The 24,788-nt window shown below is 47.1% G+C and overlaps 3 protein-coding genes and 1 pseudogene across 13 annotated transcripts; 2 read left to right on the top strand and 2 right to left on the bottom strand.

Moving 5' to 3' along the window:
• The first annotated feature begins 205 nt into the window (after positions 1 to 205).
• On the top strand, positions 206 to 2,565 carry Atg5 (autophagy protein 5). Its single transcript, XM_078189711.1, has 4 exons — positions 206 to 728; positions 804 to 1,009; positions 1,086 to 1,411; positions 1,480 to 2,565. Exons 1-4 carry the CDS (start codon positions 573 to 575, stop codon positions 1,587 to 1,589), a joined length of 798 nt encoding a protein of 265 aa, XP_078045837.1. The 5' UTR covers positions 206 to 572; the 3' UTR covers positions 1,590 to 2,565.
• Positions 2,549 to 23,025, bottom strand: LOC144474625 (uncharacterized). 11 transcript variants are annotated; one of them, XM_078189715.1, is made up of 7 exons: positions 22,815 to 23,025; positions 22,472 to 22,574; positions 5,294 to 7,501; positions 5,068 to 5,219; positions 4,851 to 5,001; positions 3,119 to 3,235; positions 2,549 to 2,810 (listed from the first exon to the last, which is right to left on the bottom strand). In XM_078189715.1, exons 6-7 carry the CDS (start codon positions 3,212 to 3,214, stop codon positions 2,610 to 2,612), a joined length of 297 nt encoding a protein of 98 aa, XP_078045841.1. In that variant the 5' UTR covers positions 3,215 to 3,235; positions 4,851 to 5,001; positions 5,068 to 5,219; positions 5,294 to 7,501; positions 22,472 to 22,574; positions 22,815 to 23,025; the 3' UTR covers positions 2,549 to 2,609. The 11 variants fall into 11 exon arrangements, with proteins under 11 accessions (XP_078045841.1, XP_078045842.1, XP_078045838.1 ...); XM_078189716.1 differs by having other exon boundaries at positions 5,068 to 5,523; positions 5,603 to 7,501; XM_078189712.1 differs by having other exon boundaries at positions 5,068 to 7,501.
• On the top strand, positions 5,729 to 6,296 carry LOC144474458 (uncharacterized; annotated as a pseudogene).
• LOC144474623 (uncharacterized) lies at positions 8,718 to 17,887 on the bottom strand. Its single transcript, XM_078189709.1, has 2 exons — positions 17,355 to 17,887; positions 8,718 to 17,294 (listed from the first exon to the last, which is right to left on the bottom strand). The coding sequence occupies exon 2, from the start codon at positions 17,187 to 17,189 to the stop codon at positions 14,484 to 14,486; it is 2,706 nt and encodes a 901-aa protein (XP_078045835.1). The 5' UTR covers positions 17,190 to 17,294; positions 17,355 to 17,887; the 3' UTR covers positions 8,718 to 14,483.
• Positions 23,026 to 24,788: the final 1,763 nt, after the last annotated feature.

The following is a 24,788-nucleotide window of genomic DNA, read 5'->3' as shown; positions in this document are numbered from 1 at the left end:
TTTATGTTGTTGTCATATGTTTTTTTGTATGATATAGATGCAGTAGATTTTCCTGAACAATCCTATGTCTTTGGTTTATTTCTTTTTGCCCCAATTTTGTTATAAATAATATCTTTCCACAACCCTGCATAAGGCACATAGGATGGATTTTAGTTCGGCCGTCTGACGCTATGTGGTGATAGTGTTTCGTGGTCCATGAATCGGAGTAGAAATTCCTTTTTTGATCTCCGACAGATTGCTACCAACATTTACAATTAATTTTGTCACATAGAGAGAACAGAATGGAAAAATCTTTTAAAGTAAATTCGAACAAGTTTGGGATTGTTTAATATTTTTATTACATAACTTTAACATCAGAGAGAAAATCTGTGAATATTTTGTGAGAGATGAAGTTGTTGAGTGTTTCTGCCTCGAGTTCTGTATCGATTTTTCAGATGTTACGATTAGAGGCATGTTCATGTGGAAAGCGTTCCTGTAGCAGACGATAAACATAACCTTTTAATGTCTAATGTTTAACTGTTATCGAAGGCACGAATGTATTGATATAAACGTTATCTGTCATAGTATGCACAATGGCGAATGACAGAGAGGTGCTTAGAGAAATTTGGGACGGGAAAATTCCTGTCTGTTTCACGCTCGATTCCGAGGAGATTTGTGAATTACAAGGTCCCGACCCGTTTTATCTTATGGTACCTAGGTTAAGTTATTTTCCTCTATGCACAGACAAGGTAAACATCCGTGAACGAAATATACACTGACGTTTCGTTAGATATTAATCCAGAATTCGTCGTTTTGTTGATCAGGTACGGAAGCATTTTATACGACACATACAAAGCGATAATAAACAGGAGCTTGAAATGTGGTTAGAATTTAATGGCATCCCTTTGAAGTGGCACTATCCTGTGGGAGTGCTGTTGGACATTTATTCGAATGACATTCAACTTCCCTGGAATATAGTTGTCCACTTTGAAAAATTCCCGACAAACGTTCTAATGCACTGTCAAAATAAGTACATATGTTCCCTAGTTTAAAGCAAATGCACAGAGTAACAATTAGGCTTGATCTTATTTGCATTCAATTTTCAGGGAGGTGGTAGAGTCTTACTTTCTCTCTTGCGTGAAGGAAGCAGATGTTTTGAAACACAGGAGTCAAGTTATGTCTACCATGCAAAAGAAGGATCACAATCAGCTGTGGTCTGGTTTATCTAACGATAAATTTGATCAGTTTTGGTCTGTAAATAGGAAACTTATGGAATCTACCAACAGTGAAGAGAGTTTCAAATACATACCCTTCCGCTGTTACACCAGTGAAGACAAATATGTACAGAAGCTGGTGAAGCCTTTAAATGAAGAAGGCCAGAGGAAAACACTGAGGCATCTAGTAACTGAAGTTTTTCCAGATCAGGAGAATGGTAAAAATATCTCTTAATCGCAGCACCTATTAGTGTGACAATATACTTAAGACAGAATTTTCTTATAGTTACTCTATTGACACATGGCGTTACTCCATCTATGGAAACACCGCTTCAGTGGATGTCAGAACATTTGAGCTACCCTGACAATTTTTTACACTTCATTGTTACATCATAATCCATACCAAATCCGCAATTAACCAACGGATTAATTGTAAAAATTCTCTAAAACGGGAGATCAACGCTGCTTCTCCTCGTGAAAATCGCCTGGCGCTCCAATCGAGACCCATATGTCGCTCATTTTTTTTATTCTGTACACTTTGTTGCATACTTTGTTTTATACGTAACCATAAATCACGCGCGGATTTTTGTCGTACCAAACAAAAACCTACCGCCCATATTATCGCTATGCCTGTTCTATATACTAGAGCTCTTGCTAAATTTACGGTATTGTAATTAAAGTGCTTGGATTATGCTACTTACAAACGCTTCATTGAATTTAATAAGTACTTCTAGTACTTGAGTACCTGGGTAGTAAGAGCTCTAATGTATAGCATTAGTAAAAAATATTCCATCAAACAAACTGAGCATCTCTCGGTATAATTATTTATATATATCTTGTGAAACAATTTTATCAATAGCAAAGCCAAATATAGCGATAAATATATTTTTATCAGTTTTTCCAGGCAATGAAAACTGAAAACATTGTAGTACTGCTTTGAGGAAAAGTTTTATCTTTTAACCGTTAGGAAAATGATTTGTGCATCAATGACATTAGCAATTTTGATAGAATATTTTCTAACAGGGGCGACATTCCCATGAACACTAGACAACGGTGTTAAATTTTAACTTAAGCCTGACCCGAATCGGAAGTCGATGGCCGTCGGGCCACAATCGCCATTGATCGAAAATATTGTACTTCGGCCCAAGAATGTGGTCGAAAGGAAATATATTGTATAAATATAGTTATGTAATTATTTAAGCGCACGTCTATGTATATAAATATAACCGATCAAGACTGTAATCGATATTGGCGAAGTAAGTTGTCGATCGTGTTACCGGTTCCGCAAATAGACCAGAACTAGAATCGGTCGTCCGAGAAGGTTCCAGATGTAGAAATCAAAGACGCCGAAGAACGACGACACAACGCGAACTTTTTATTTACAACAGTGTACAACATTTAAAGCGAAGCCATTACTTAATGAATCACACAACTTTCCCGAGGCTTTCGGTATATCCTCATCAATTGCGAGGACACGTCCGAGGTGCTTTGAACCGCCATAGAACCGGCTGGCCTCCTTACGATCACAGGTTGGTTCCCGTAACTACTGTACTCCATGGTTCTTCGGCTGGTTCCAAAAGTCAGATAATTCACTGCGTCTCTTTTGCTCTGCTGCTCCTGCGAACAATCCCACGAATCGACCAATTACCATTGGAACTATCAATCGAACTGATTCCTCAGTCGCTGGAACCATAGTTCTCTTTTAAAAAAATTCGCGAAATTATTTTCGTCACTTTGATAGGAACACAAGATCAGGTGATTCGATTAATAGTTCCAGTGTTAAACAAACTCGGGGATAGAAAAAGATGTATATCTTTGGAACCACAGCTATTGTACCAGAGTAATTTCGAAACCCATCGCTGTTAATAAACTGTTTTTACATGTAAATCGATTGTTATAGGAGTCTTACGACAAAATCTGATTACTTTGTGTATAATCAGTGCTGCGTCCTGGTATCTATTGTGAATCTCCTCCTTGGTCAGTGCAATGTTCACTTCGGGCGACTCATATCGATCCGTCATTTACGGCGACGACTGCGAAACCTGTAATCAGAAATGCCGGTGTCACATTACGAATTTCAACAATCGGAGTGGGATCCTAAGTCCCTGATCTTTCAGTTGCGTCGCGACCTTCGATCGCCGCGAAGATTCCTCAGCTAGGTTGGCGAAGATTAACGCTTCTCTGGAACGGGAACGACTGAAAAGAGGACCAAGCGAACCGTCGGCGAGACGAGAAAAAAAAACACGTGGGCCGACGACGAGGAGGAAACGCTTTAGGGAAGGGGTCACGGTCCTAAGGTAAAAATAAATCTGGCTGGACTTTTGCAACGCGGTAAACACCGATTTTCCCGCCGTTTCGAAGACCATTCTCGACACTATTACTCTCCGTCTTTCTTCGCCGCCGATCCCAATTTTGGCTTACCCTTCACTAAATATTTGTTATCGGAATTTGCGAAATTATTTAAATTCGATTAACAAAAATTCTTAACGATTTCGTGACAGAGGAAAGAAAATGTTTATTTGCTACGGTAATGCGAAAGATCGGTACCATTCGATGCGATTAGCTGACGCAATGTACCGACGACGGCTGATCACGTTGCGAAGATGTTCTGCGAGGTTTCCTCGTCGGGAAGAGTCACGGGAAAATACGTTTATGCTCCTGGGAGTTTGCGATCGTTATTCGACGACCAGCTAGGGTACACGGACAAGAGATACACGGCGGGAATAATCAACGAAACGCGACGGCTTCGCGGCTGCTGTTCCACTCGCGGACAGAAGTCACGCTATTCGGTTTTTGGAGTCGGGCCAGATACTTTGTGGTATCCTTTTCGAGTTTCCGGTTCGGGATGCCAGACGACAGGGGAATATTCTCGTGTGTTTTTTCTCTACTGGCTTCTGCGGGTAGACAATGGTTATTCTTGAATGCGAAACGACCCCGCGAAGGATCGAGTCTCGTTCGCAGGACATCTACACGTCGATGGGAGGAGTCGTTAATTTAATCTCGGTGAACGGAGAGAGAAGGAGAGACAGAGAGGAGAGGTTTCTCGGAGCTGATCTCCAAGAAACGGAGAACGCATTCCTCCAGAGTCACCGTCACCGCGAATTTTTGCCTGTACGTGCCACTGCACCCTTCCTAATTGCATTGCACCAGCCGGTGACATTTATTGGCGTTGATTGAAGCGTTGCAACAGTCATACTTCGATTCAAGGTCCGCACGGCCTGCAAGCGATGGCCTCAATAAAAACGGAGAGCGTTGCTATCGCCGTTTAACGTGCTCGCTGCCAAATCAACACCCCGAAAAATCGTACAATATCATAATTATTTAGTCTACCAGACCGACACTTATTCTCCAATACTTTCAAACAGAATTATAATTATAATTTATAATTGCAACAGTTGTATTAAGGAACTTCAGTGTAATATTGTTCAATATAGTGGACCAGTTTTTCTAAAAAATTTTCACGGATCCTGATTTTTATTTTAAAAAGTACTAGTGATTTTATTGCACTTTTGCTCTTAATAATAGAATAAAATAATCTGGAATAAGTTATTTCACCAGGCGTACATATTACAATAACTCATGTTGATCACGATTTGGTAAAGTTTCCAAGGGAAAATGTTTAAACAATTACAATATAATATCGGTAAATCGGTGCACCTGTAGTTCCACGACCGATAACGTCGCTTCCCAGAAACGCGTCGAGCCCAAGCGCTCCCACCGAGACCGTAACGGCGGAAGTTTCTCAAACGAAGGATTAAATACGTCAGCGGGTTGCACAAGTTTTCAAGAAACTTTCGAAACGCCGTCCCTTGAAAGAAATCACCGTTTATAACTTAATCGCCGAGAACTATGCTACCTGTTTTTCACTAATTACCGGCGAATCAATCGTCGCTCATTATCGTTCAATTAGCCTAGCCATTCCGGCGTGCTCCGGACTCCGGTGGCTCGTATGGATGCGTTACATCATCTCGTTGCACGTGTGCAACCGCACGCGGCGCATTCTTCTAAAGAATCGTACGACAGAAACTGCAAATCATATTTCGCTATCGTTAGCGTAAGAAATTTTAGGCCGCGGAGGGCTATCAATCAACAGTTTGTACAATGCAATTTAATATGTCCTCTGACATCTCCGGCTGGAGCCACCGGAAAAATTACGTCACGTTCGCGCCAAATCATTTTTCGCACCGATCGAATTTCGCTCGACACGAACGTCGCTCATCAATTGTTCCACTCGCACAGCCGTGCGTTCAGACTCCATCTTCTTATCGCTACATTCCTTTTTTTATAACCCGCAACTTGACTCATCGACAATTATTCGCTTGCTGTACGTCTGCAACGAATTTACGAAAACAGAAAATCAATCGAAGATAGTCAGGCAGGTGTACAATAGGGCCCTTATATACTCCTACATTTTAGTATCGACGTTTTTTTCGGTTGTTTCATTATGTTTTATTAATAAAATACTTATTCGTAGGATACTTAATTTGGATCACCAGGAACACTATTAGAGATACTAATAATATGAAGATTCAGACATGGCCATCACCTCTTCGAAGAAGATTCAGGACCCTCAAAAAAAGGAAAAAGTGGTGAAAGTAATGCATTATATGGATTACATGAATATAAACATAGGTGATCAGATGCTTCACCACCTACACCATTTTAAAACAGCACTATTCAACTGAAGCAATATTCAAAGCAAGAATATATAAATTTAAGATAATAGTGTAAAATGATGAATACATATACCAAAGTGCTACATATTCTAAATGGTGAGGCTATTGCTACTGGAATATCTGTTACAAAATATGGCCAAAGAGATCCTTTCAACTAATATGGTATTGCAAATACTTTCCTTAGTTCCTTGACTGGACACGCCCATAGAAGGGAAGAACTAAGACTTGGACACTTGTACATGCCTATTAAGAAAAAGTATAACCAGAAAGGATATATCAGCCTGTCTAGATATGGTATCGGTGTTGTTCGTCATGTATTGTGTGTAGGAGTTTCTTTTCCCCTGGGAAGAGAGCTTCGATGTCAAAGATGGTAGGGTCTTTGACCATTTTATTATGTTACATGAGATTCAATCATCTGAAGCCATGAAGTGGGAACAAGTACATATAGTACAGAAAATTTGTCAGAGAGCTTTGACTTCATACAACATGGTGCTTTGACTTCTACAAAATATTCATATTAAAGAAATGGAAAATCTGGTTAAATGGAAACCATTGCTAAGTAAATCTGTTTTCATACTATGGTTGGAACATACAAACATTATTTAGATATATTGTTGAAATACTTGAACCAGTGATAATAATATCCCACGTTAAATTGATTTTAGTGAGCCAGATGAAGCTGCTGACATTAATTTTTAGCAGTGGATCAAAGACAAAATTTCATGATGTTTTCCTTAATTGACTTGTGAGTAACCAAGATAAAGTACTGAGTAGCTATAGAGACTTAATAGACGAATTGGATGCATATATAAAGCTGAACAGTAGATGCATTCCAATGAGCACACCAGCCTAATGAAGAATGGAAGACATTACACCTACTTCAAAAGTAGAAGAAGTCTTGACATGGAGATAAAACCCATTAGCAAGTTCTTTCTAGAAAAAAGACGGCAACTTAATACAATCGATATTTTGTGTCCAGTAGAATAGATTTTCTATACATATCGTTGTTAAAAAAAACCTCTCGTTTTCACGTTGCATTTTTTCGTCACAATTTGTATTTAAAATTTCGTCATTTATCGACACAAGTGCATCGCCATAGTCGTCGACGACCGGCAAGCAAACGGCCGATTGCGTGCTTAGAAAGTTTAGCGAATACGTGCACGATCGTCGATCCGCGGCCACTGCCAATCGGCCGCGATAACGGAAACAATGCGTCGGTCGCATCGACGTGACCGCTTTCAGTGCACATGTCAACGTGTGAGTTGCTTTCTGCTTATCTCCCGCACGACGTTGATCCTTCTTCGAACGCCATCGAATTGTTCAGGATCGAAACAGAAAATCTATACCCGTACAATAGCTCAATAGAAAACTCGAATATTTCGACATCGCAAATAGAACTATACCAATGGTTTTCGAATTATGCGTAAAGCTGTTTGTTTAAAATATTTTATTGATCTCTATTATTTTATCTTTAATACTTGCTTCCTATTCGATCGTATCTTTTTATTGTATCACTTCTATTCTTACCACTCTTCGATATATCGTCAAGTCATTTTAACACAAGGACTTTTCCTCAGTTGAATAATAAACTAATTATTATTATTAGTAATTAGTAATTTGAGTGGATTGTACCTAAAGCATAAAACCTGTTTGATTCAACTGGTACTCGTCTCTAGTTACGTAACGAAATTAAAATGTTCCATCAAAAATGCGACACGTATGCAGCGTAGATTTACGAAGGAAAGTTTGGAAAACGTAGTTTTATCGTAATAGATCAGTCGGAGGGAATTAGTCGAGTAACCTCATTAGTCAACCAGCCCCGGTTCCCCCGATTCGTTCGTGGTTTTTATTCCGTCGCAGATACACCGGCCAAGCGAGATTTCATCAGATAAGATTAATACGTAGCCGCGGAGGAGAAGGCACTCGACGAGACAATGCCTGGAATGACACAGACTCGCGTTATTTTTCACCGTGTAGGGAACTTTCAAAGCGTGATAGCGAAAGCGCGAACGCGAGCGTCGGGATTGAAACTTTATTCCTGTTATTACCATTACGGAAATTGCCGGGGGCACCGATCAGGGGGTAAAAGTTCCAATTGTCCAATAAATATTGTTATATCCGCCGTTCTCTCGCTTCGGCCGCGGCGAATCGGTGGGATATATCGCCGTGCGCGATCATCCGGCACACGATCCGAGAGATTCGAATCGAAGAAAGTACCGTTCCACTGAAATCAATTTGTGGAGCAGCGTGTGTGTTTACCTTCGGTTCGGCTGTATCAACTTTCTTCCATGTTATCGGTGTGCTCTGTTATCTGCAGAAGACGTTGCTTCAGCTTGACGCGCGCGTGCACGCGCCGCACTCGTCTCTTATGATCCGGAAGCGAGAAAATGATCCAACGGAAGTAGCCGGCTGGATTTCATCGAGAACAGTTTTTTCTTAGAAAGGCAGTACCGCTGCGTGATTTACATTGTCTGAGTAACGCGAAAATTATTTCGAGACTGATATACAGATTTTCGACGATTCATCTATATTTAAGCTATTGTTTTTTACTAGAAAAAGGAGCAATAAACTTGGACTAACCCTAAAGCTTTTAATGTGCACCGTTCATTTTCTCGTCACATGTTTCTGGATAGTATAGCAGGCGAAGGCACGTTTTTGACGAAATCGTGACGATAATGCACAATTATTCCGTTTACAAAATGCGACGTACGCGTACGATTTCGTGGAAATCGACGTAATTAATTCGAGGGATAACATATAGATTTTACATTAACTAGACGGCAAAGCGGATATTATGCAACTGTTGCATCCGAGGAAAATTCATTTGGTCGACTTACAGTGTTCAACGTTTAACACAACGATTCTCCAATGATGCGTCAAATTCAGGGATCGCACGTTCTTCATCGTGTGCAACGCGCCTCTCGGCCTCTCCCTCACGTTCGCCGTCTTCCTCCCGATGAATCACAATAACGGATATGACCGGTAATCGGGTGAATTTTCCCGTCGGAAGGGAAACGCGTCGGACGCATTGGCCGCGACGGAATCAATAAACGGATGCCGTCGCTAGACGCCGACGGCGGAAAAGAAAGAAAATAAGATCGCCCTCTCGCCGTAACCAGATCGCACTTAGCATTCTTATGCTATGCGCAGACTTTTGCAATTTTTTTTCTCTGATGAACAAAGCTAATAGCATACTAACAATTTCAGAAAATTGTTATTTAAACACTTCGCAAGTTTCTTTGAAATGTAAGACAGTTCGAGTGAAATGTGATATTGAATTCCCTCGTGGCAATAGCTGTTTGCCTAAAGCATTTTTTAATCTGTAAAGGCAGATCTTTTACATGGAACGGATACGTCATTGATCGACGATCCTTGGAAGAGTGATAAGGAAGTAGGAGAAACGGGAAAGAGATCGGTCGAATATAATGTAATACAAGATTGGTTCTTTTCGATTTCGTTTATTCGGCGAACAAAGGAAACATGATCGAGTGAATGACTCGCTGTAAACGAGCGGCGGCGGTCGAGACTCGTCGACCAATAAATAAATCGAATAAATTTCAATACTGATTATCATTATCGTTATCGTTTAGACGGTTTGGACGAATCACCGGTGTTCTTCTATCGCGTGGATATACAAACACGTATCCTTGCCGAGAGATCATCAGCTGGGGAGACGTTGTCTTCGCCGTCGGAGGACGCGATATAAAATATATAACGTATATATATATTTCTACATACCGTGGATGGCTCGTGTCGAGGACGCGTTATTATTGGTCCTTGTTTGGTCCTCGCGCGAAGCTACAATAAGGCACGGGCGATTTAAAGGCACCGGGCGAGTTTAAGAGGCGCTTCGTCGGTATAGAACTTGATCGTATTAAAATATAATATTTCAATATATATATAATCTATCTATCTAACTATCTATATATATATAATTATGTATACATATATACGTGCTCTGTCTCTTTCTCATCAACGCTGTATATATATATATGTATATATAAATTTCTTTGTACACGTACGATACACGAGCATTATGCTTGCGACATTACCTTTTTATTCGTCTCTGTGTCCGTCTATATCGCACCTCTCTCTCTACCTACACAAAGTTGCACGAACTCAAAATCGCGGGGGCTCGCCCACGAAAAACTCGAACCCTACTCACACACGATTTTCTCGCTTCTTGTCGTTCCGTTGCACGCGTCTTTTCTTTTTACATGCTTAAAAAATATATGTATATATATATATATATTGCTCATGTACGCTCTATGCCTCGTTTAATAGACTCTTGTGGGCTGTGCACACGGAACACACGCAATCACGCACGCATCGCATTTATCCCTCTCGTTCACGCGCGTGTAAACGCACACACGCGCACGCAGGTTCTCCTATCGCTTTCGTCAGTCGGATTCGACACCACCACTCGTCGGTCGGCTCGCTCATTATGTAAAACGTATTATGGCATTATGTAATTCATTATGGCTTACGATTACGTTACATTTTATTGTACATTGCCGCCTTGACCCTCCATCGACGACGCCGCGCGCGCGCGCGCGCGCGGACAAGGCTGTGTAATACGGTTTCTTCACACCTGACGCGCGTGTTCCGATTCCATTTACAACGCGATCCCCTGATATGTTTCGCAACTATCGTCTTTTCGCCGACCACTGGTTTCTACCCCCCCGGTTTCCCCGTGCAAGAAGATGGCCGACGAAAACTAAATTCGTCGACGCTGGCCTGTGTGTTCACTGACATTCCCCACCTTCTAATACCCCCCCCCCCTCCCCCTCCCCCCTCAAACGTTGCGCATTCGATGCATTCTCGACAAAAATTAATACGTGGAAACACACTTTTATGTGGCAATCATGTCTTAGCAAAAAACTGGTTATAAACACTATGTTCGTTTTCTAGAAAACGACGAATGAGAATGAAGTTACAGGAAAATCGTTATCAAACCACTTTTTATATGATTCTAATATAAATTATTGCCGTAAATTCTGCCCGATTGTCTCTCGGATCGTAGACAAAAAAAATGGACAATTTAGAAAGAGGAGATACGATTACGAGAGCCTCGCCGCTCGTTTTTAGAGTTGTTATCAATCGGCGACTGTAAAAACGAGCCGCTTCCATTTTTGTCGACGAGCTGAGGAAAAATTGGCGAGAAGTTACTTGTACTTTTGTCTAGAAAATGCCGATAAAGCTATGGGAAAATCGTGAACAACCCCCTTCCTTTTTGTTTCGAAGGAACAGCGGGTAGCCAGAGTTTCGTGGAAAACCGCCGAGGGCCGACCATCTTTTCCATCGAAGTGCTACTCTCTCAGGTGTGCGAGTCGCGAGATATCGTTGACCCTCGGAGCGATCAACGGGGCGCACGCCTCGCTCGTCGGCGCGTAATGCGCGGCTGTCGTGACGCGCGGCCGGACGAAACGAGCTCGATTGAGCATGAATATTGAAACATTGACGCAACTGGTCCGTCTGCGACGGTCATTTACAAGATTGCCCCGTTCTTTGCCGCGACGTTTCGAGCTCAATTGGCCGCCCGTTCTCGGGCCTGGTTTCGCGGAAGGCTATTTTCCATTTCGCGGCGTTACACGTTCCACGTCGCAGACGGATCGTCGCCGGTGACGCGCGATCCGCTTCATCGATCCGCAATGCTGATAAGGGAGCACCCGTTCCACAGCGGACTGACCGATGCACACAGTCGACGAGATAGAAACTTTCCTCGCGAAGGACGTTCCGATAAAAAGAGAACGCGTTATCGCATTGGAAATCGGAACGCGAGTCATTGCAAGACGATACCGATGCTTGCGCGCGCCCCGGCGACGATCCTCGAAACGATCTACGGAATCGGTTTTCGTGGAACGAAATACAAGATACTCGGAGGGGGGGGATTATGGTTCTTGAATGAACCCGCGATTGCACGCTGCTGGACCGGAAGCCGTTCGAACGGCACCGAGTGTGTCTCTTATAATAGTTCCTAGGATTTTCTAAGGGGTGGTTAGTCAGGTTGATGGCAACCGTAGGACGAGCGCGAATGATCGATCGTTCTTTGCATCCGTTCTGTAATTGGTTCCCGTGTCCTGCTGCGAACGTACTGAATTTCCATCTATATGTATCGATCGTTCCGATCAACCCTTAGGTGGTATCGTTGAATCGCTGTCGGACTACGACAATGATTTTGGTTAGCACTTTTCTGATTTTATAAATTCTATATTCTCCGTTGTAAAATGTCGCCTCGTTTCTTACTAAATTCTGAGTATTACGCCGCGTCGTGTAGCAAAATAAGTTAAGAGAGAATGTTCCAGGTGGCTCGAGGCAGTTCTCGCGTCATTTTCAAATGTCTCGTCTGAAGGCGCGAAATGAATTGCACCTAAGGGCTAATCTTCAGGGTTGCGCTCGTCGTAGGGTCTGCTCAAGATCCTCGGCAACTACCCTTTTTAACGACCATTGTATAAGGCACGCGGGTTTCTCGAAGCGTTCTTGTGACGTGTCTTTTATTGTGAAAAAGGAGCTACGTTCAGCCTTTTCGCGAATCGACTATGTTTCATAGACAATATATATATAAATATATATATGTTCGCTTATGTACAGATAAGTCTAGAAGTATGAGTTTCCACGCCTTAGTCGTGGACCGTCAGAAACGAAGGCACGCCGAGCATTTTCCAACGGAAATGATCGGGTATTTGTTTAGAATAATATCCTTTTCGCTCACATTTTCGCGTCTTTGCTATATCATAAATTTCGATGTGTGGATTGGAAATCCGAAGGGAAAAATCGTTGCATGATTTCTGCATATGTCGGATTCTACAACATATGCAGAAATCATCGAAGTCGATATTGCCTACTTTCATCTATATAATCACCAATGATTGAGTGGGAAACTGCACGTGTGCATGAGTTTTATTTTACTAGTATCGTATGACTCATGCACTGGCGCTCGAACGATAATATAAACTTTTATAACTCGAAAACTAGAAGAGAAAGACGATTTTTCGTTTCAAATTCATAATCCACGTATCCAATAATATAATATAGCAATGGTTAAACAACGACCAACGATCCTTTCCGAGTGGGATGCTTATTTCTTTCCTTCCTGTTTTAGCTGCGGACAAGAGACTCGAAACGATTCACTATACCACACAAATATATTTCGAATAACGTGTGCTGGCTGGACAAAGCCGAAAATTTACATTGCAAAAATATTTAGAAACAGTTTGTACAATCCGACTCTGTTTATGGATCTGATTTGGTATAAAACGGCGAATCTTCCTCTAAAATTCCAAAATATATTTTTCGTTTACTTTCAGCAGTCTCGTGATACGAAGGAATAACTATATTATCGTGTGCCGTGAAAAACGTCGATCGGCTTCCGAGAACTCTCTCGCAGGGCGATCGGTTCGGATCTCGTGTCCGGCAGTTCTGTAACCGTGGATCGGTCGATTGCTCGTCGCGGTATTTACATATTTACAGGCTATCGATCCAGCTGGGAAGGAAAGAAACGAAACGAAATGGGAGAGGCCGCGCGAGCCGAGTCTCGGCCGCTTAGAGAGACGCGAGAAGACGAGAATCTAATGAGAGAAAAGAAAACGGAGACCGGAACCCTGTCGTAATACTTGCGCATCGCGCGTGCAACAGCCGCGCTAGCGCGCATGGAAGAAATTCTTTGAGCAATTAAACGATATCTAGGATCGATCCCCGACCGAGGCGGAGTAAAAAAGAACCGCGACCGGAAATCGCGTCTGAATTTTCCGTCTACCCGACGCGTTACGATTGGCGAGAGATCTCTTCAAGTTTTCGCGCTGAAACGGACTTCGGCGTCGGAAAATCGCGGCGTGTCGTCAGGTGGGTTGCGTAACGTGACGCATCGCGAGAAACTCGATTCGCGAGGGAGTTTTTTCCCCCGCGATCGATATCTCCGCAACGCGACTGACATAATTCTGTAATTATAGCGAATCCACGCGACCTCTAAACGGCCTAGCCGATAGCCGCCGCGAACGGTAATCTCGACGATAAAGCAACCGTGGAAAAAGTCCCGTCACGGCGAGATATACGCACGGATTTTCGTGGGGATGAGAGATCGAAGAGAGCAATGTGGTATGTTACGAGCATGCTAGAGAAAGATGCGAACGGAGAACGCGACCATGTATAATCTCCTACCACGCCTCCGATCGTCCAATGGCCGATTAAGACTTTATCGCGATGTGTAACGCCGCGCCGACGATCCGTGGAAACGATAAACGCTCACGTGGTGCGCGCGAACGACGCGACGTGTCGTAGATCACGTACCGGTCGATCCTTCCGCGGTGAATCCTTTCGCGTCCTTTGTCGGAAGGGATCACTCGAAAACGACTCGACAAACCCGACGAAAGAAGTATACCGAAAACATCGTAAAAGATAGCTATTTTTCATGAAGATGACAAGATAAACGACTCCGTCCGGCGACCGATCGAATTTACGTTCTAGAAATTGTTTGCGTAGAAAATCGGTAAGTCGACGTGCGCGATCGGCTCTCATTGGACGAGCATCTTCCTCGGATAACAGAAATTATGATTACGAAACGTAGGAAAGTCGTTGTTCTTACTCCGCCAAGTCGGGTCTCGCGATAGTCTTCGAATTACGTGTAATGTGGGCTCGTCGGATACCTAACGAACGCGCTCCTGATCTGCGGGAAGTCGGTGTAGGGGCCCGGATGCGTTCTCCAGGAGATCGGTAGCCGTAGACTGAACTCTAGAGCGTAGTCGTGACCTCTGGGCTCGTTCAAATTGCAGATACTTTGGCAGTTGTTGTTGTTGTTGTTGACGTTCTGGCTGCTGACGGGCGAGAGACCTCCGTGAACGGTGGGCTCCTTCGTGGGCTTGCTGACCGGATTATCGAGGTACGGCTTGAAGAGGATGGCGTCCTTCTTGGAGGTTGGTCCCGGAGGCGGAGGCGCGGCGGATGCCGGCGGCGTGGGCACGGTGCTGGTCACCGGCTCCGTTCTAGATGGCGAAGAGACGGCGAACCTCTTTCGCTTGACGAGACAGAGCGGCGTCTCTTGGGGCGGCGATTCCTGGCAGGCCGAGCTGGTCCGGATCGGCTCCTCCACCTCGAGGTAGAGCCTTTTCGGCGATTGGACGGCCTCGTAGCAGCAGGACTCGGTGCAATGGTGTCTCTTCTGGGGCGACGAAGCCAGCAACTCCTCGGTGGACTCGGAAATGGTCGTGATCACGGACGGGTATTCTACAGGAGAATAACAGTACTGCCTGTTCGCCGGGTCCGAGAAGCAAGATCCCCTTAAGGACACTTCCTGGTAGCACGAGGTGACCGGTGTCGCCGCGTGGTTGCTGTCCAGACAGCAGGAAAGGTTGCAAGAAGCTGTCTGCTCGCCCTCCGAGGCCGGGTCCATGGCCATCGGATGCTGGTAGTACGGAAGATGCTGCGAGGAAGAGCCCACGTCGCAGCAGTAGAGAAGCGGCGGCGGCGATCGCTCGTATTCAGCTTCGATCCGTTCCTGCGATAAGCAAGACACGTAGTTCGACGTCCTCAGGTCCACCGGTGACTCACCGGAAGCGACATCCTGGACGGGGCCCAGTCGTTGCCGCGAGTTTCCGCGGACCGCGATCTCGCCCCTCAGCTCGGTCTCCTGGCCCAGCCATTTCTGCACCTGGCGACGGTTGATCCCGAACTTCCTGGCGGTCGCTCTTTGGTTCCCAGCGACGCCGACGTCTCGATGGAAAGCATCCAGGACGTCCAGCTTGAATCGTAGCGAGAACGAGCGTCGCCGTGCGAGATCGTTCGACGAGTTCTGGCTGCCGGAAGAGCAGTCCAGAGGGTCCACTTCGCTGTCGGAGCAACTGCTGCTGGACCGACCGGAACTGGCGGGTCCGCGTGGGCTCGAGGGCAAAGAATACCCTTCCCGTTCGTGCATCGGGCTCACCGGACGCGAGTCGACAGGTGGCCTTTGATAATCAACGTACGAAGACACGGCAGCCTCCCTTCCGTCCTCGCTGGCCTCCTGCTCTTCCTCGATCATCAATTCCTCCTTGACCACCGCTCCGCCGATCTCCTCCGCCGTGTCCTCCGGCCCCTTCTCTCCGATATGGGTCTCCTTCGAGTCGCGGATCGGCTTCTCGGAATCCGACAAAGGGGACGCGTGTGCGTGAATGTGCACGTGCAGGCACGGGCTCGCGGGCGCCCGCGGGGAATCGAAGTGAACGGACGACGTGGAGCTGCTGCTGCTGTTGCTATTGCTGCTGGCTGAATGCGAAACGGGCGAGAGTGGGCCCCGAGGGGCACCGGGCGAGCACGTCGACTCACACGGCCCTGGCGTCGCCGCCGAGTCTGGGCTCGCTCGCTCCGTCTTTATCATCGACGGCGTTAGTAGCAAACCGTACGACGGTTTCCCGTCCACGGAGGAGTCCACGTCCCCGTAGCTTTGCTGGGACCGATTGTGGCTCGGCGAACGATGATGCTGATGATGATGCTGATGGATCACCTCGGACTCGTAACGATGATCCGAGCGTTGGACCACCCGATAGCTCGTCAGATTTTGGTATACTTTGACCTCGCCGCGACCGTCGAATGGCGAACTTTCGATTTCTCGATGACCGTCCGAATTCGTGATGTAGTACCTGGACTGTTGTTCGGTGTCCCTGTAGTCGTGAACCGATTCCTGTACACGATCATCCGCCTCGCGACGAAGGTGACGTTGTTCTTGATTGATGGTGTACTCGGGATAGCGGACAGGCATCACAGGAGTCGTAGTGGATTGAGCCACGTATTGGGGCGACGAGGGTGCACCACCATGAGGAGGATGAGGAAGAAGAGGTGGGGGCCCTTGCTGTGTAGCCAGCTCGTCGCCGTGCAGTCTGGCGAGGCTGAGGTTCAAGGCCGGCGCTGCTGGAGTCACGGCAGGCCCCGTGGCTTCCGTCACGGTACCGTCCGGCTTGGAAACACCCGTCGACGAGATCACCGTGGTCGTCGAAACGACGGCAGCGGTGTTGCCTGTCTCGGCACAACTGCTACGCAGGTTGTCCTCGCACTGCAACCACTTTTGTATCTGACGTCGATGAATCCCGTACTTTCTCGCGGTGGCCCGCTGGTTGCCACGACAGTCGATGTCGTTTCGATACGAGTCGAGAACCTTCAGCTTAAATGCCGGCGCGAATATTCGTCTGCTGCCCATCACTCCGACCGATTTCCTCGTGGCCGTCGTACCGGCGGTCGTCGCCTGTGTCGACTGCGGCTGATGCACTGCCGCCGATTGCTGTTGCTGCTGCGTTTGATGCACCATTTTCACTGAGTTCCCCTCACCGAGCACCTCGCTCACACCATGAACCATGACGACGTGTGACTTCGCGCACCCACCCGACGAACCGGACTCTACTTTTCGTGGCGTGACGTTGTCCGACGACCGTCACACAGCGAACACCGAAGACGAGAACAACTGCAACAATGACAACGATGAGCTTCGTAACCGGGCACTGCCAACAACGCACGGGGGTACCTTAACGCGTAACATTGCACGAAGTGCTTGCCTGGCCGCGCCGCGCACGGAGTTCCTTTTAGGTCTCTTGGTAGATGCCGTAACTAATTTTCATCCCCACCACCGGTCGAGGACTGCGGCTGCTTCCCACTGAGCGGTCTCTTTCCTTGCCCCTCCACTTGTGCACGCCACCCCCTCTCCTTCCCCCTCTCCCTCTTTATCGGTCTCTCCCTCTCTCGCCGAACAATCCGTCTCTCTCGGGCGTTCTAGAAGCCCTGCAACGCTTCGCGCGTCTCTCTTCGACTCGGTCTCTCACCGTGTTTCCCCTTCCATATCTCTCTCTTTCTTCCTCTCTCTCACCGCCTTTCTCCTCGGTCTCTCCATCCAGCAAGCGCCCCTCAACACATACCCAACATCCCACTCGACCGGCATAGGCGCTAGAGTCCACCGCTGCCGGCCACCAGTCATTCTTCTTTCTTTACGCCTAACCGACCTAACCTCCACCAACTACTAGCTCTTCTCTCTCTAAGTACGTTCTCGTCATCCTGCCTGACTACCCGCACCCGTAGGCGCCCACCCGCCCCTCCTCCTCTTCCTCCCCGTTCTCTGCCCCTCTCGCTCGCCTCTGCTTTCCCGCTCTCCCTCTTTCTCTCTCCCACCGTCTATCCTCCGTCTCTGTTCCCTTTCACACCTCAGTGCCGTAAAACTCCGCCATTTTGTGTATTCACTTCCGTTAATGACGCGCGCGGGAAACGTCACGCCGGCGTGACGACGCTCTCGGCGCCATGTTGTCTGCCGCGCTCGTCTGACTGCCTGGCTGCCTAGCTGCTACCCGTTCTCTCTGGTTCTCGCCGTGGCAGCCAGCATGGAGCCTAGATTTTTGCTCGCCTTTCTCCTCGGCCTGCGCCGTGCCTTTTCTCGCCTTCTCGGCGTTCCAAGCGGCCGTATCGCTACGCAGAATTTTATCGCGATCTCCGATTCAGACTCGCCAACTGCGCCTGTCGTACAGACCCCGACGAAGTATCGTTAGGGAACGGGTACGGCGGGCTAGCCGGCTGCTCGGGTTACGATGTTTTCCCGTTCGCCGAGATTAGGCGCGTTATCTAGGTTAAATCGTTGAAGACCTACGTCAGGCTTCGCATACGGTATACGATTCTTGAAAGCTCGCCGTAACCGAGCGCCAACACTGACGACAGTCGCCTAAGAAGTTTTATTGGCACTCGGGGGAATGGCCGAAAGAGGCGTGGGGATTTTACCTTTCAGGAGAAACGGTCGTGGGTCCGTTGTCGGCTTAGCCGCCGGGGTAGCTTCGCCAGGGTTGAAGTCGACCCTATTATAAGCCGGCCTGGGTAATACGATCTGTATTGTTCTTGCTGGTTATTACCAGCATTCTGCTGTCTTATACCGTTACCGAGTCATCGCTGGTCAATTATTCCCTTCGCTTTCCGGTACCGACCTGTTCTTATTTTGTTTTGTCCGTTCTGCACTCCCGCGATCCCTCCACCCGCGACCAGAGAAGTTATCAGCGGACGGAGTTTCCTGGCGTGCATGCGAATCGCAAATTTCTTGCATGTACGTCGTGGAATGAGATCATGTTGTTTTTGTGGCGTGAGCCGACAGTTAATATGTTTAGCTTTTCGCGCGGTTGCCATGTCGTTCGGCCGGCACGTAGGCCGCGGACGTGTGTGTACACGGACGTCGAGAGAGAGAGACCTGCGGGCAATGACGCAAACTTTGCGTTAGTATATACTTTGATGAGCACGAGCGAGAGTGAGAAAGAGGGCTAGATAGAGAGATAGAAAGAGAGATAGGTCGCGTGGAAAGAAACGAGCCGAGGCCTCGTAAATTTCCACGATTCGCGCCACCAGCAGAAACGCGGAGGTCCCACTGATCCTTCTGCGGTTCCTCGAAGGAGCACCCTGCTGCTCTTCTCGGAATCTCAATGGCTATTCTCGTTTCGCCGATTACGTTGACTCCGAGGCCCCTTCCTCGAGCCACGTCCGAAGAGAGACCAGCGAATATTGCGATCGGAGGTACCTGCCTCTCAGCACGATCCGACCTTCGCATAGTTCTACGGACGCGATTCATCGCTCAGGCATTTCGTGCGCCGATGTCGGAAGCATCCCAGGTTTTTCCTGTCGACGCCGATCGGAGATCCGCGTCGCGATGCTCTTTACTCGATCACGGCCTTGAATTATTTCACGAGTGTACTCGGTGTGTCGCGACATCGGCAGACCGATAGGCTGTATCGCAGCGGCCATCGGGAATAATACCGGTACGAGAGGCATAATGCGTGGAAAGCGCCGCGGCGGTAGCAGACCGGCAGTCGCCTAAGTACGCCACGACGGCTGGCACGTTCATCGGATTTGTCCTTGGGGCCGAAGGTAGGCGCAGCCCGACGTCCGAGGACGTGGCAACGCAGCGACCAAGCTCCCCCTCCTTTGTCCGACGGCCGGTCTTGCCAGACAGGGTGTCGCCAGCTCGGTCGGCCGGGCCGTCCGGGTTGCCGTCCGGGGGGACAGAAGGGAGGCGAAGAACCCGATGGTGTAAAGGGGCAAGGGGGATTCTCGTGGGCTGGTGTCTGTGCGACCGTGTGACGGAGCAGACATTAGGGGGAAAGAGCACGGCTATGGGAGGGAATCGTTCCGAGGCAGATTACAAAAGTGGAACCGAGAGAAACTAAAAAGAGAAAAAGAGACAGCGGGATCTCGTAGCCGGCCCGAGGCTGATAGTGTGCGTGTCATAGGATCGGTCGTGGACCTACATTCACGCGGGTAGCCATGTTTGAAAACTCGTGTCCCGCTGGAATGTAGCCTGCAGGGGCCCCTTCGTTGATTTCCCCTCTCTCCCCGTCTCTCGCCCCCTTTCCTGGCAGCCAGTGTACACGCACACGTCCACACATGCACGCCACCCTACGCGATTCCCCGGCTCGCTGAACGATCCTCGGACGCCTACCTACGTCTCCGCTCTGGCCCCTCTTGGGGCCCCTGTTTTTCTCTCTTTCTGCCATGCTTTGCCCTCCTATGGCTCTTCCCTTCTATCCGAGCCGGTGCTCCTCTCCTCGCTCCTCACCGCTTCTCGGCGTTCCATGGCTTGGCGCCCCAAATGGTCGCGTAACCAGAGACGCGCCTCTGGCCTGGCCTGGCCTGGCTTGGCCTGGTCGCGCCAGACTTCTCGGCGCCCAAATGATGTACGCCGACTGTTCTCTCTCTCTCCCTCCCTCTCTCTTTTCTCTCTTTCTCCTCGCTGCTCGCCCCGTGTCCCGGGTTCGTAGCCTTCGCTTTCCTTGCTCTCTTTTCACGTATGCTCGCGTGTGGGTACGCCATGTGAACAAGTCGGCGGATCGAGTCCGTTCTTGGGTGCAAGCGAGATAGAGAGCGCCTACTATTTACCAATGCCTCGACTTGCGACACCTCACCTTTGAGTCCTGCGGCGTACTACTCGCTGGCCCTTACCTACCTTACTCGTGCGGTAAGAGCCACGTGAGAACAGGCAGTGTGAAAGAAAAGGGCGTCAGCGGTCCCGATTCGCGGCAAAAAGTGCAGTAGACGAAATCGTTCGCTCTCTCCCTCTCTCTCTTACTCGTGCTCTCGTTGGTCGTCCTTCTTCAATACTAGCCTACTAGAAGGCTCTCGCTCGCGTTGAAGCACGGCTACGAGACTCTTGGCAAAGACCAGACAAGCCGTCGCCTGCTATGCCTGTTCTACGGGGACGATTGATTCTATCTTATTACTCCGGGCTGAAATTGTTCAGCCTTCCATGCAGTTTGCTTCTGTTGAATAAATACCGTGAGGTATTCTCGGCATCTCTTTCTCTTTATCAGAACAAATATGGCGTCGAAGTTTCTTTTATCTCGGTTAATCACACTGTTCACACATATGTTCACATACATTCGTCATTCTTCGTGCCTTGTCGATACCCACTGTCACAAATACTGCTATCTCGGGCCGATCAAATTAGAATACTTACAGCTTGTTGCTCGAAAGTTCCATCCTCGAAAATAATTTCATTGAAACGACAACCATTCATTCATCCGATGACAATATGGCTGTCTCTTGTAAAAAAAAATAGTACGCATTCATGGCTGTACTTTTCTATTTAGATGCGTAGCACTCCTTAAAATCTCGGTCCCGACTTTATAACCTAAGTTTATTTACGTACATGCTAACTGGGAGAGCGCCACACGTGCACCAGCGCACGCATCTCTATCGACATGTGTGTTTTAGTTTTAGTGTTCAGATTGCACGCGCCTCTATCCTTGTGTGCGGTTTCGAGTCTAGTCAGCATGCATGGACACTAACGGGTTGGCGGGTTATCCAAATATCCTCTAACGGAATCGCCTTGGCTTTTGATCGGACTCTCGGGAGGGGCTAGGTCAGACGAACGAGAGAAAGAAACGAAGATACAGACGTTCAAATGAATTTTAACTACGTCACTGACAAAGGCACCGACATCCGGCGTGAAAACGTGAGCGTGTCTCATTAGAAAACCTCGGGTTCACCGGATTCAAGCCTGGTACAGTCACTAAAAAAAAGCTAGTCATACGCTGTTGCCCTCCCACTTCCGATTGAACAACTAGAAGCGTCAATGGTGGCCATCAGATCGCGGATGCAAATTTTGTACGTCGTGAGTGTTTGGGAAAGATCGAAGTGGAATTGGAATTGCTTTAATCGAAAAATGATTTCCGACATTCACAGCCTAGCGATCTTTAACCCCAAACATACGAACGAAATGTGATCCGATTGTCATCTTTGGCCGGTGGATTTAGCGTTAAATAATCAATAAATGGGTCAAAGAATCTTAAAAGAATTGCTAGAGCACGTTACCGGGTATTAGTTCTTAGTACAGATCGATCGAGTCGTGGCTCCTTAAAGGTCGATAGCGATCGATAGTGACTTTCAGAAATCATGAGACATAGGCCGGCGAGCAAAGTGTTAACAGCCTCGAGGAAAAGTCGGCGCGGGCAGATCGTTTTTTCGTTTTCGCCGTATACGTAGGTTAGGCGTCACAGTTGGTCGCATCGCTCGTTTGCCCACGTACACGAATACAGAAATATACCTTCTCCGTGGGCGGTCGCACGATGGCGCCTACTCGCTGCATACCTGCGCATACCTTCGTGATCGTGGTTAACCTCTTACCACGGAACTGGCTCGGCCTCACCAAAATATCGTGCGATTCGTGCGTGAACGTCCTGGATCCTTTTACGCTTTCTTTCCCTCGATGCCGGAACGGCTGAGAATACTGAACGAGAGAGGGGCACAGAGAGGGTGGCCGTAAGAGAAAGAAAGAGAGAGAGAAAGAAAAATGAAAGAGAGGGGTGGAGAATCATGCGTGTAGTGGAAAGAAAAAAGCAAAGAGTAGGAGAACGTTATCGTGAAAGAAACAGTAGGAACGGAGAGCGAGCGTGGTTGCGCTCGCAAGGCGAAATGCACAACGCCCACGTTCGCGTCTCCGCTCGAGCAGAAACGTACACATGCTAACCTTTTTATCTTATCATTGGCGAAGGCGTATCGAGGTTGACGAGGTTGCCATACGCTCGCCTTTGGCACGACGGGGCGACGGAAAGACAACGGCCGACGAGCACACGTATGTAACCACTGTGTCCTAGCATCCTTCCGCGATCCGTTTACAAGGAAAGCCTTGAATTCGAGCACGAAATCGTTACGGGTCTAGTTTCTGACCTCGCCGCGCGCACCGCGGCCGCGATTCGCTTTATCGACCGAGCGGTAAAAAATTAAAGGGCGTCTAAATAGCCGCTGCATTATCCGCGGCTCGCTTTATCGACTTCTCTAATGCCCCGCTCCTTTTTATCGGGCACTTTTCCGGTAATTTCTTGCCCGGTGCCGTGACTCATGCCAACCATGTCGATCCAGATGGAAAATGCACACTTTTACATGTTATTTTGTGCCCGGTCGAAGAAAGGATGAACGAATTTTTCAGCAGAAATATAATATAGGGGTGACGAAGCTTGATACTAAGTGGTGAGTGATTCCTTTACTTCATAAATAATTTAACGATTTAATTTAGACTCCGTTCACAGTTGAGGTTATTCATTTAGGTTTATTTATATATGGAAGGAATTTATATTACTAGAGGCCACTTGTCCGTACCTCATGATTTCCGAATCGTCGCAAAGCTAATGTTGTCTATATAGATCTATTTAAAGAAATCGGTATGCATGCAAATGATTTCTGTCGCGACGATCACTTGCTGAAGGTGTCGTTAATATCGTTGTGTGAATAACCGGGTTATACGTGTGCGCACTTTGTAGCCATTAAATCACTTTACAAGTCAATGTCTTTGCAAGCAAATCGATCTCGATCTCTTCTCTGTACTTTTTTCATTATTTCCGTGGCTGATTTGCATTCACGTGCGCTTCTATCGTATCGGCCGCATAATTCTCTCATATTTTCTACAGGCGGCTTCATCCAACGGAATTACCGAATTACGTCATCCGGATTTTTCTTGAATATTTTGCTCCAATTAATTTCAGGCAACCGTTGTGAAATGATAAGCACGCGATAACGGTAAATACAAAAGCGCCGCGGATCATTCTAAATGGTATTTCACCGTGAATTCAGCCGGCTCTCGCGAAATGAAACGCGGCCAAAGCACACTCGCTCGCCGCGGCTGAAAATGATTCAGTTGTTTCATTGCTATTGCAAAACGTCTTTCGACGAGCGTGCTTGAAAGTATTTATCGTCCAGATAACCGCTGCCTTCGAGGGTCGAGAGAAGTTAAGCTCGTTAAATTTCTTATCGATTAACACTAGCCTTTGAAACCTCGTTAAAACACGATGACTCGTCATCGAGACGCACGATTTCGTTGTACCTCGACAGAAATGCATTGACTATTAAAAATTAGCCGGTCTGCGGTTATTATCGTTCACCGCGGTATCTCGCGCAAACACGCGCGAACGTATATACGCGCATACACGTGTGCGCATTCGTGCCCATGTTACATTTATTTTTTTCTCCTGGATTGGCAGCTATCAAGAAAACGATCAACGATCCGCGTTAATTTTAAGACCGGCTTAAAACGTACACTCTCAGACGGTCGGACGCAACAGTGCCGTGCTATTTTTAAAACGAAGACGCTGCAATTATTTTTATCTAGAGTCAACTGACCAATCTCCAAACTGCAATTGTATCAAGTGATTCATATTAATACTTGCCGCAACAATAAATGTGCACACGTGCAACCTGAGCACGAGCGTGGATCAATTAATCATAAGTGTTAGACGACCCCGCGGTTGGCCGACGACCAATCGTTCCTTTCGATTCCTTCGTTCCTTGCTTCATAAAAACGGTGATCGACGATCAATCATTTTCAAGCTTCTAATAATATCTTTTTTGCATTACGAACAAAATACTCTCGTTTCTTCTTTTCCATTTACGTCTTCGGCGCTTACTTAATCAGGAAATACTGAGTAGCGGATAATCTTTTTTTTTTCTA

Source organism: Augochlora pura, chromosome 8 (assembly GCF_028453695.1).
Source record: "Augochlora pura isolate Apur16 chromosome 8, APUR_v2.2.1, whole genome shotgun sequence".
Classification (NCBI taxonomy): domain Eukaryota; kingdom Metazoa; phylum Arthropoda; class Insecta; order Hymenoptera; family Halictidae; genus Augochlora; species Augochlora pura.
Note: the sequence above shows the minus strand (reverse complement) of the source record. Positions and strands in the feature narration are given on the sequence as shown.

Excerpts from the sequence above, each read along its gene's own strand:
- Atg5 (XM_078189711.1), top strand. The coding sequence starts at position 573 with ATGGCGAATGACAGAGAGGTGCTTAGAGAAATTTGGGACGGGAAAATT. Across the intron at positions 1,010-1,085 it reads CTAATGCACTGTCAAAATAA|GGAGGTGGTAGAGTCTTACT; the intron begins GTACATATGTTC and ends TTCAATTTTCAG. Across the intron at positions 1,412-1,479 it reads TTTTCCAGATCAGGAGAATG|TTACTCTATTGACACATGGC; the intron begins GTAAAAATATCT and ends ATTTTCTTATAG.
- LOC144474625 (XM_078189717.1), bottom strand. The coding sequence starts at position 3,214 with ATGACGGATCGATATGAGTCGCCCGAAGTGAACATTGCACTGACCAAG. Across the intron at positions 2,811-3,118 it reads CAGCACTGATTATACACAAA|GAGCAGCAGAGCAAAAGAGA; the intron begins GTAATCAGATTT and ends GATTGTTCGCAG.
- LOC144474623 (XM_078189709.1), bottom strand. The coding sequence starts at position 17,189 with ATGGTTCATGGTGTGAGCGAGGTGCTCGGTGAGGGGAACTCAGTGAAA.